The following is a 12,056-nucleotide window of genomic DNA, read 5'->3' on the forward strand; positions in this document are numbered from 1 at the left end:
AAAAATGGTGAGCTGTGAGAAATATTTGAAGTCAGCATAGCTGAGGATCCACTTCTGAATTTCCACACTGAGGCCCCGATTCTGCTCTCAGTTATTCTGGTGCAAATCTAGAATAACTCCATTGTGCCTTTGTTGGATTCAAGGTCTAGACTGTTTCCTTGTGTGGTTTGAAGAGAGAGATAGAGAGAGAGAGAGAGAGAGATTGCTTTTTGAAAAAGAGAAATGGCATAATGCCAGCAATCAAGACCAGCACTAATTACAGTTTGTCCCTCAGGCAGGTAATCAGTCTGTAACCTGTGGTGCTGCACTCTCTCTTCCAATTTTGGCTCCTAACAATTAAATGCAATTTAGATTCCAGCCCTGAACCTTATGAAAGTGGGAGTATTGTTGCTGCCTCCCCATGTTTTCCTCTTGGCACCATCCCTATTGGAGGACTGAGAACGCCATTCCAGGTGATAACAAAGGAAGCCTGATCCAGGCTCCTTCGCATTTCACAATGAAAGTGTTATGTACTGATAATGCACAGGCAAATGTTATTACTCCATCCACTAAGTGAATTGTTACATGAATTCCTTGGAGATCCAACTGTAGAATAGATATAAAATTGAGCAGCAAAAGAAGCAAATGAAAAAAAGAAGTGTGTGCCCTTCTGTTACTATGAAAGATAATACTGACCAAAAACTATCCTCAAACATCCCCGCCACAAAAAAAAAATTGATCTTTACATTACAAATAAATTATAATGATTAATTGGTTAGTTAATGGATCAAGCCCTAGCCATGTTAAAGACTGAATTTTGCTCTGAAAACAACAGCAACATCCATACTCCTCTGGGACAATGCAGATTACCACGCTCAGAGTAAAGCGCATGAGAGGGGGGGGGTAAAACATTCTTGGTGGAGGGGATCTGGCAGTGAAGCAAACTTCCAGGGAAGATCTGGCAAATCTACAGCCTGACTGTCTTTAGGAAATCTTATAAAAACGTCCTCTTTCAACCCATAAGAATGACATTAACACACTAACAACACCTACTACCTGTAAACTCCAACAACCACAAAAAAAAAGATAAAATTAATAAAATCTAAAAAATGTAAAACCAATAATACCTCCTCAACCAGAATTCTTACCTGGAAAAGGGAGACGTTCCAGAGATTCCACTAAGTCCATTAGAAATTTTGTTTTTGCTATGGTGATTTTATGTGACAGTTGCTTAGACACTATGGTGATGTGCAACACTGTAGAACCCTAACGTAGAATATCATCAGGTCTTTAAATTCAATGGCCCCAATGCTCCCTCACTAACCACAGTGTGAATTAGGGGTAACTCCACTGAAATCAGAGAAGTTGCAGTGATGTAACTGGGACTTGTGCTCCTTACGAGGGAGCTTTTCAAAAGCCCCTATTTCTGATGTAAACAAAGAAAACAGGAAAAAGATCTTTGAGCAGAAACTTGATGTATTGTTTATTATTTGTGCCAATTCCTGTATCCTGTAAGAATGGAAAAAGGCACAAATGCACTTATGTTCTTTGCAATGCATCTTTAATATACATCATAACTATAGTCCTGATTTTCAGCTAATGGTAAAGTAGCACTAAGCAGACATATACAAGATGATTATAAATACCTCAAACATATAGGAAGTTTTGTGACTCCAGCTTTTATCGGCATACACTTAGCAATCAGCCTGAATAATTAATAAGGCATAATAATAATGCAGTACAACTTTATTCATGACTGTTTTGTCTAGTATTAAATATTCCAAAGGAATGGGATCTTCCACCATTTCCCTAGGAAGAGTATTCCACAGTTTAACACATCTCACTATCAGACAGTTTTTTCTGAAGTTCAGCCTAAATTTTATTTCTTCACTTCAAATAATTCCTTCTGGATACGTATAGTAATATTAGGTTTCAGAGTAACAGCCGTGTTAGTCTGTATTCGCAAAAAGAAAAGGAGTACTTGTGGCACCTTAGAGACTAACCAATTTATTTGAGCATGAGCTTTCGTGAGCTACAGCTCACTTCATCAGATGCAATATAGTATAGTAATATTAGTACTTAGCACTTTTCATCCTTAGATCCCACAACATTTCACAAAGAAAGGTAAATATCATGATCCCCATTTTACAGATGGGGAAAACAAGGTGCAAAGTCACACAATGAATAAATGAATGAACAATTTCAGAACCATAAACCAAACCCAAATCTTGTGCATTGCACCATGCTGTCTCTAACATTGGAAAGTTTGCACCCTTCAGGGGTTTGTAAATTGTTCTTATGAGCTCCTAGCTATACTTTCAAGTTAGGTTGTCTGTTATGGAGGGACATGTTTCCAGGTAGGTATACTAGACAGCAGTAGTGCAGTGCAATTGCTCAAGAGTAAACATGTGCACTGTATTCTAATAGCTACAGAGAGTGATTTGTGTGTGCATGAAGGGGGAGGTAAATATGGGGCTTATAGAAACTCTATTGAGATTTTCATTGTCCAAAGCAGCCTCTTTGTTCCTTTTTTTAATTATATACCAAATTTTGCTTCCCATTTCTAAGTCGGACTTCAGCCAACGACCATACTATTTTGCAGCCAGCATGGCATTATTTCTGCTTTGCCTTTCTGCAGTAGACATGCTTTGTCCAGTGATGAGAGAGGGGCAGAATTTTTACCCGCTAGTTCGTGGCATGTTCTTTCTTGGTTTGTGAAAATATCCAGTATTGCAGAAGAAGAGACAGAAATCATTTTCCATTATTAAATTTTAAAAGGGGTTTAAGATAATTCAGAGATGCTTCCTAAAAGTTCGCTAATGGATTTGAATGTTAGGCTTTTGGAGAGGAACCGGGAGTTGTCTCTCTGTGTCTTGGGGTTTCAATAGCCCTCACTGTTGTACTATCTATGTACTTCCTGGTCTGCATATTGAAGTTCCCAGCGGACTTCATGGAGTTGTCTACTCTTTTCCCTTCCCTGATTATAAGAGATCCTGTTTATTTGTGTGTTTGTTTATTTGTTTAAATAAATTATTTCAGTAATTGTGGGACCAATCCAAAGAAAAACATTAAAGGCTTACCTACACCAGAAAAAGTACACTCATTTAACTTAAGTGTGATTTTAAATGGATATAGTTAAACTGGTACAAAAGACAGTGTAGACATTCTTGCTTTGATTTAAACCAAGAATAATTCAATTTAGCAACTGAAATAAGAAAGTCCGAACAGCTTTTTGCACCAATAAGTTAAATAGTCAATATGGCATTACTTACATTCCATAAATCAACTTAAAACCAATTTAAATTAAACCAGTGGAACTGTCTTCGATAGAGAAAGCATTAGGTTAGTAGACAGACGCTTAATCTCACTTAAATTACCTTTTAGTGGCTCCTAATTCTTTAGTGTAATAACGAATTCTACAGTAATTGTTCAAAATATTACACCATGCAATGTCAGTAATGCAGCATTTGGGGAGACTGAGTGAGTACTGTTGAATAATGCAATAAGTGGTGGTTGTTTTGGCTATTTATAAATTTCATTTGTTTTATTACATTTAAAGAGTAACATTCAAAAGTTGACAAGAGCTCTGACATTTTCTCCTCTATTCCAGCCTGAAAACCTTGCTTCGAGTTCTCATACTTTCAAAAACAAGACCTTTAAAAAACTCAAAGACTGTAGTATCTGCAAACAAGCCATAGACAGCCAAGGCATTTCCTGCAGAGGTGAGTAACATGTGATGTGGCCTATTTATTGTCTTGCTATTTAAAACACTGCCTTTTAGACTAGTGCTGAAGAGCTAGGAATTAATAATTTTGGAATTACCCCTGTGCTAAATGTCTATATACTCTAACTTGTTTGCTCTGTGTGTTCAGCATTAGACTTAATTTTTAGTTGGACTTGTATAGATATGTGCCTTTATTAGCTATGCTATTCAGGCCGGTTCCAGAATAAGACTGTCTGTGCAAGTTCTGTTAGGAGCATGTGTGTGTGAATGAGTGAGTTGATAGATGCCTATGGAATTTAGCCTGCAAATCAGGAAGTGACCCTGAGCTCACTGAGGCATGAAAGCTTTCTCTGCATGAATTCTTTACTGAAATTCAGCAGAGCTGCCATTTTTTTACAGTTGCTTTATGGTCTTGTATTTCAAGTCTGTGATTCAGAATAATCATTCACACAGACACCGAGGGGGCTCGTTCTTCTGATTCCACATGCAAAGGAGGGGGGAGTCAGTTGCCTCTGGCACAGTTTCCCCCCTCTCTCCTTTCTATCATACAGAAGACCCGCCGTGGGTCCAGGGATCCTCACCTGGGGAAAAGGCAGGAAGTGTAGTAGGGAGGGGAATGAAAGAGAGAGACCTTTTTCCCTTTCTGCACACAAGCAGTAAATATACCCAAAGTGCGGATTCATGAGGCTTCGTTAATTTTTTCTCACTGCTCTGTCAGCATAGAGACTCACACTTGAGGGGGAGGATAGTTATTGGGGCATCTGTCAGTAGGGTTGCAAAGTAATCAGTTTGTGGCACAGCACGAGAGTAAGAGAATGGGGCCTTTTTCATAAATGACCTTGAGATCTGCCTGGATCTCAGGGACCCACACGTTCTACCTTCCTTCTTCCATGAAACAATTTGGGAAAAGCTCAAGATTTGCTTCCCTCTAGGTCAAACCATGGGAGGGTTTGATCCTCCATTGATTTCAGCTAGTTAATGTTTAACAATGTCGTGTTACTCCACCTTAATAAATCTGTCTCTCTAGCAAATGCACATATAATCCACCTATTTAATATAAGCAAATGCTTATTGCCCCTCGCCTTAGATATAGACCAATAATTTCATTTTATGAAGTATCTGCTTGGTGCTAGTGGCATTTTTCTAATGAAATGGAGATTTCTTTCTTCCCGTCTTTCACCAAGAGGCCCAGCCTCTGTATTCCTTGCACTTTGCAAAACTCTCATTAGGCGTTAATGGGAGATTTGGGTATGTAAAGAATGCAGGATTAGGTGGGAGGGGTGTGTGTGTGTGTGTACGTACATGCGTTCCTGAAAAGGTATCAACGTCACAAATGGACAGTTACATGAATAATAGTCCATTTGTTCAGCATTAGTTCAAAGGCATTTTGTTATAATTGCTGGAACGTCAGAAAATGCACAAATAATACAGCCGCCGTCAGCTTTGAAGAGGTTTAATCCCTAATGAGGCGTTCCCTAGAATTTCATTATTTTCATTTCTGGGGATCCAGCAGCATAAAAGAACCATGGATCTGGCTAGGGAGGAGTTCCCTCAAGCAGGAACTGAATAAGACAGCCACAGGCTATCTTACAAAGCCCACTCCACAAGCTCCGATATAGGGGCCAGCGGCTGGAAGGGGAACATCAGTAGAGCTGTAAAGGACTATGGACAGTTTGGGTTGGGTAGTTGTAGCTTAGGCACTGTTTCAGCCCCTGCGGCAACCCAGAATCAGAAAGGCACAAAGGTGGTTACAGCCGCCTCACCGCTCCTCTCCCTAGGCAGCCAGTGTTTTGTTGTACCTCCCTCAGGCCGATCACAAAGTTACACCCAATCTGTTTAAACAACATTTCATCCCACCTCCGTATCATTAAGGCTACATCTACACTGCACACCTCTTGCAGCTGCATGTAGGGTATGTGTAGCTACGTGTCGGTGATGTGGAGCTACATCTGTCAGTGAAAGCCTCTGCCAGGGGAGAGTCAGTGGGGAAAGGCTCAGCAGCAGGCTGAGCCTTTCCCCACTGATGGAGTCATTCCCTGTGGCAGGGAAAGGTTCCAGCCATGTTGGGTACACACCCACAGGCTTCAGGTATGTTTTTGCTCTACTTGCCTAAGCTGTGAATCTATACTGTTGGAGGCAGGGGCGGCAAGTTATGTGGGCCCGTGGTTCCCGGGCTCCAGCAGATTCAGGACCCGGGGCCCGGCTCCACCGGTGTTCGGGGCCAGGTCTCTCTGCCAGCCCCACCTGCCGCCCCTGTGTGCCTCCCCCAGAGCGTCCCCTGGCCCCGCCTGCTGTCCCCACGTGTCTCCCCCGAGCATCCCTGCCTGCCCTGGGCCTCGGGTTGCTGCCCCTTGCAGCTCTGTGCTGCACTCCCCAGCCTCAGCCGGCTACAAGGGAGCAGAGCCGGAGTCAGGCTGAAGCGGCTGCTGTGCCTGTGGGAGGAAGAGGCGTATGGCAGTCACCCCCCACCCGGCAGACTCTGAGGGGGACGCTTTTCCTGGCTGGACCTCCTGAGCTGCAGCCTGGGGGGGGGAGGGGCTTGGGTGAATGTCATGTGGGGGTCGGGGACATTCCCTCCCTCCCCCGGAGCTTGCTGCTGACGGCTGTGAGAGGGCTGAGGGGAATCCTCCTCTCTGGCCCCCTGCCAAGCCGTGGGGTAGCCTGTCTGCTGCACCCCAAACTCCTCATCCCTGGCCCAGCCCCACACCCTGCACCTCCTCCTGCCCCCCAACCTCCTGTCCCACTCCAGAGCCCACCCCCCCAATTCCCTCCCAGAGCCTGCACCTCACCTGCACCCAAAATCTCTCCCAGAGCCTGCATCCCGCACCCCTTCCTGCACCCCAACCCCGTACCCGAGCCCAGAGCCTGAACCCAGCACCCAAACTCTGTCCCAGAGCTCGCAAAACCTCCCGCACCCAAACTTCCTCCCAGAGCCTGCACCCCAAAACTCTCCTACACCCAAACTCACTCTCAGAACCTTAGGCAGGTGTGAGTGGAGTGGGTTTTGGACCCGTTCTGGGCACCACCAAAAAGTATACAAACCTGCCGCCCCTGGGAAGTGTCATGCATTTACTCTACACAGTGCTGAAAGGCGTGTGCAGTATAGACATACTGTAAGGGTGAAATTATCCATCTGATTAATTAGGTTTTATCCCATAATTAAGGTTCCACAAAAGGTGGAATTACCACACCAACCTTTGGGCACATTGCTGGGTGGCAGCACAGTCCCTCCCACCACTATTATTCTACAATTGCCAAGCCCTGAATGCAAAAAACATAACTCAGCCCCAAAACATTCATGAGGTTGGTCCAAAATCATGAGAGCTTAAAACAATGTTGTTGTTTTGAGCTGTCTTCCGATTTTTGAACTCCCCCTACCCAACCTGCAGATTGTCCATGACAAATAGTGTTGCCAATGCATGTACAATTCTGGCCACCTTACCCCCTATATCATCATCATTCTTCTTCTTCTTCTTCTCAGTGCGTCAATTAAGTTTGTGCTCCAGCCTCTACTTCAACAGCATTGTCAACTCTCTACATTTCTTTGCCAGGAAGGCTATTTTGGCTGGGGCTGGAGCTAATCTAGGTTCCACAAGCTTGAGCCCTCTCTTAAATTTCAGTCCTGTCTGGTGGGGGGGAAACCCTCTGATTGTTTGCCTTCCCCAGTTCTCCATCTCCTGTGGAAGAGCATCCAATCAAGGCTGCTGTAGGAGAAAGACAGAGGGGGTTGAAGAAGCCCTGGAGCTGCAGGAGAGGAGCAGTGGGATTGGGGGAGAATTGATGTGTGGCAGGATTGACCGAACTGGGGTCAGGCAGATGTGGAGGCCGGGGTGGAGGGTGTCACAGAATTGATCTGGAGGCTGTGCGGGAGAGACAGAAGTTATTAATTAGAATGTTGAGGTCTTGGAGAGAAGCTGGAAACTCCAGGCCATGAGGCAGCCAGTGAGAGCTCCGGCAATGAGGGCCAAAATCACCTCGTTCCATAAATCTAGGAGAGTTGGGAACACTAATTGTCACACACACTGGGAGTGGGCAGAGGATGTTCAAAAATCAAAAGACAGACCAAAAAACACAATATATTGGGTTTTGGGGGCCAATCTCGTGAATTTTGAACTTTGGGGGTTGGCAGTGTTGCATCAACTCTGCATCCTCAGGTCCCAGTCAATTAATGTCCTGGCTTCCAGCCCCACATTTGCTCCTCCTGAAGTTAGGCAGGTTTTTCATCCCTCCATGGTAGTGCAGCTCCAAGGGATCCTCTCCCTCTTCCCAGGCCTGGTGTTACAGTGTTAGAAATAGTCCAAGGGGAGAGGAGCAGAGAAGAGAGGACCTATTATTCACAGGAGGGGAGTGGAGAGCAGAGCAACCCTGATTTGCTGCTCCCTCATGAAAATGATACGGTTGCTCCTTCTGGACAACCTTACTGCATTATCCAAAACTCCTCTCAGCTTCTGAAGGGAAGGGCAAAGAAAGCTCTGCATGCACCTGCAGCAGCTGCTGTTGGCTGTTCTTGTCCAGGCTGTGGGAAGCTCAGTAAACCAGAGCAGGTTTTCCCTGGACAGTTGAAATAATGGCGGGAGTTCCTCACGTCTCTGGCAGTGTGGCTTCAGCAGGGGCCAAACTTCCCTTACTCATGAATCCCGAGATCTGGCAACACAGTGTGCTAGCCTCAGGGAGGGAATAGTTGCCGCCCTTTCTTACCTCTTTGGGCAAAGACTGGCAACCCTGGAGTTACATAACTGCACAGTCGGTGCCGCTATATTTGAGACCCTTGGGTCCCCCAACGTGCTGCACACGTTGTGCAGAGGCCACTTGCTGGGCTGCTCTTCAACTGCCTCTCCCTGTGGAGAGTTAAAGCAGCCCGTCTAGAGCACTTGTGCAGGCGGCTCTCTGAGGGTTAAGTGAATTCCGTCCAAAGTTAACAGATACAGCACTATCCCATTTCATTGCTGTTACCTTTGGCTTTGGCTTTGGATGCTCAGCTCACTGTCACGTATGTCTCCTGGGTGCTGGCAGACGCGCTACTGCATTGCTACACAGCAGCAGCAGCAACCCATTGCCTTGTGGCAGCAGACGGTACAATAGGACTGGTAGCCGTCATCGTCATGTCTGAGGTGCTCCTGGCCGCATCGGTCAGGAGCGCCTGGGCAGAAATGGGTGCAGAGACTACTTTAGGAGTGACTCGACCAGGTCAATCTCTTTAGTCCTGCAGGCAGTCCTATTGTACCATCTTTTGGCGGGCAGGCAGGAGATGTGGATGGCTTGCAGTCCTTCTACACCGTCTGCTGCCAGCCAAAGATGTAAAGATAGATGGAGTGGATCAAAACAAGAAATAGACCAGATTTGTTTTGTATTCATTTGCTCCCCCCTTCCCTCCCTCCATGAAGTCCTGCCTGAAATATGAGAGGGAGGGATAGCTTAGTGGGTTGAGCATTGGCCTGCTAAACCCAAGGTTTTGAGTTCAATCCTTGAGGGTGCCATTCTGTGTGCCATTGTTTTTGTTTCTCCTTGATGTAAAGCCACCCCCTTTGTTGATTTTGATTCCCTGTAAGCCATGTCGTCAGTCGCCCCTCCCTCCATCAGTGCAACGGCAGACAATCGTTCCGCGCCTTTTTTCTGTGCAGACGCCATACCACGGCAAACATGGAGCCCGCTCAGATCACTTTGGCAATTAGGAGCACATTAAACACCATGCGCATTATCCAGCAGTATATGCAGCACCGGAACCTGGCAGAGCGATACCGGGCGAGTAGGCGACATCAGCGTGGTAACATGAGTGATGAGGACATGGACACAGACTTCTCTCAAAGCAGGGGCCCTGGCAATGTGGGCATCATGGTGCTAATGGGGCAGGTTCATGCGGTGGAACGCCGATTCTGGGCTCGGGAAACAAGCACAGACTGGTGGGACTGCATAGTGTTGCAGGTCTGGGACGATTCCCAGTGGCTGCAAAACTTTCGCATGCGTAAGGGCACTTTCATGGAACTTTGTGACTTGCTTTCCCCTGCCCTGAAGCGCATGAATACCAAGATGAGAGCTGCCCTCACAGTTGAGAAGTGAGTGGCGATAGCCCTGTGGAAGCTTGCAACACCAGACAGCTACCGGTCAGTCGGGAATCAATTTGGAGTGGGCAAATCTACTGTGGGGGCTGCTGTGATGCAAGTAGCCAATGCAATCAAAGATCTGCTGAATCAAGGGTAGTGACCCTGGGAAATGTGCAGGTCATAGTGGATGGCTTTGCTGCAATGGGATTCCCTAACTGTGGTGGGGCTATAGACGGAACACGTGTCCCTATCTTGGCACCGGAGCACCAAGCCGGCGAGTACATAAACCGCAAGGGGTAATTTTCAATAGTGCTGCAAGCACTGGTGGATCACAAGGGACATTTCACCAACATCAACGTGAGGTGGCCGGGAAAGGTACATGACGCTCGCATCTTCAGGAACTCTGGTCTGTTTCAAAAGCTGCAAGAAGGGACTTTATTCCCAGACCAGAAAATAACCATTGGGGATATTGAAATGTCTATAGTTATCCTTGGGGACCCAGCCTACCCCTTAATGCCATGGCTCATGAAGCCGTACACAGGCAGCCTGGACAGTAGTCAGGAGCTGTTCAACTACAGGCTGAGCAAGTGCAGAATGGTGGTAGAATGTACATTTGGACGTTTAAAAGCTCGCTGGTGCAGTTTACTGACTCGCTTAGACCTCAGCGAAACCAATATCCCCACTGTTATTACTGCTTGCTGTGCGCTCCACAATATCTGTGAGAGTAAGGGGGAGACGTTTATGGTGGGGTGGGAGGTTGAGGCAAATCGCCTGGCCGCTGATTACGTGCAGGGCGGTTAGAAGAGCACAAGAGGGCGTGGTACGCATCAGAGAAGCTTTGAAGACCAGTTTCATGGCTGGCCAGGCTACGGTGTGAAAGTTCTGTTTGTTTCTCCTTGACGAAACCCCCCGCCCCTTAGTTCACTCTACTTCCCTGTAAGCTAAGCACCCTCCCCTCCTCCCTTTGATCACCATTTGCAGAGGCAATAAAGTAATTCTTTATTAATTCATCACACAAATAGGGGGATAACTGCCAAGGTAGCCTGGGAACGGTGGTGGAGGAGAGAAGCACCAGGAGGGGTGGTGGAGGAGGGAAGGACAAGGACACACAGCACTTTAAAAGTTTAAAACTTTAAAACTTATTGAATGCCAGCCTTTTGCTGCTTGGACAATCCTCTGGGGTGGAGTTGCTAGGTGCTCGGAGGCCACCCCACCGCGTCTTGGGCGTCTGGCTATGGAACTTGGGGAGGAGGGCGGTTGGTTACACAGGGGTGGCCTGTGCTCCTGCTGCCTTTCCTGCAGCTCAACCATATGCTGGAACACATTAGTTTAATCCTCCAGCAGCCTCAGCATTGAATCCTGCCTCCTCTCATCACACTGCCGCCACCTTTCAGCTTCAGCCCTCTCTTCAGCCCGCCACTTACTCTCTTCAGCCCACCACCTCTCCTCCCGGTCATTTTGTGCTTTCCTGCACTCTGACATTGTCTGCCTCCACGCTTTCGTCTGTGCTCTGTCAGTGTAGGAGGACAGCATGAGCTCAGAGAACATTTCATCACGAGTGCGTTTTTTTCTCCTTCTAATCTTGTCTAGCCTCTCCTTGAAACACATGCAGCTGGTGGAGGAAAAAAAAAGGGACAGTGGTATTTAAAAAGACACATTTTATAGAACAATGGCTATACTCTTTCATGATAAACCTTGCTGTTAACATTACATACACAGCACATGTGCTTTTGTTCCAAGGTCACATTTTGCCTCCCCCCTCCCCATGGCTAACAGTGGGGAACATTTCTGTTCAGCCACAGGCAAACGGCCCAGCAGGAACGGGCACCTCTGAATGTCTCCTTCAGAAAAGCACCCTATTTCAACCAGGTGACCATGAATGATATCACTCTCCTGAGGATAACACAGAGAGATAAAGAACGGATGTTGTTTGAATGCCAGCAAACATACACTGCAATGTTTGGTCTACAATGATTCCCGAGTACGTGCTACTGGCCTGGTGTGGTAAAGTGCCCTACCATGGTGGGTGGAATAAGGCTGCCCTCCTCAGAAACCTTTTGCAAAGGCTTTGGGAGTACATCCAGGAGAGCTGTAAACGCCAGGGCAAATTAATCATTAAACATGCTTGCTTTAAACAATATATAGTATTTTAAAAGGTACACTCACCAGAGGTCCCTTCTCCACCTGGTGGGTCCGGGAGGCAGCCTTGGGTGGGTTCGGGGAGTACTGGCTCCAGGTCCAGGGTGAGAAACAGTTCCTGGCTGTCGGGAAAACCGGTTTCTCCGCTTGCTTGCTGTGAGCTATCTACAACT

The 12,056-nt window shown here is 46.5% G+C and overlaps 1 protein-coding gene across 3 annotated transcripts in view; it reads left to right on the forward strand.

Annotated features, from left to right (window-relative positions):
* The window catches only part of TNS3 (tensin 3), a 352,619-nt gene that overhangs the window by 81,538 nt on the left and 259,025 nt on the right, over window positions 1-12,056 (forward strand). For all 3 annotated transcript variants that reach the window (XM_073332748.1, XM_073332750.1, XM_073332751.1), the window contains exon 3: window positions 3,590-3,701. In XM_073332748.1, coding sequence (XP_073188849.1) covers window positions 3,590-3,701 — 112 coding nt within the window. The remainder of the gene's footprint in view (window positions 1-3,589; window positions 3,702-12,056) is intronic.

The sequence above is a fragment of the Lepidochelys kempii genome, chromosome 2, assembly GCF_965140265.1.
Source record: "Lepidochelys kempii isolate rLepKem1 chromosome 2, rLepKem1.hap2, whole genome shotgun sequence".
Lineage (NCBI taxonomy): Eukaryota > Metazoa > Chordata > Testudines > Cheloniidae > Lepidochelys > Lepidochelys kempii.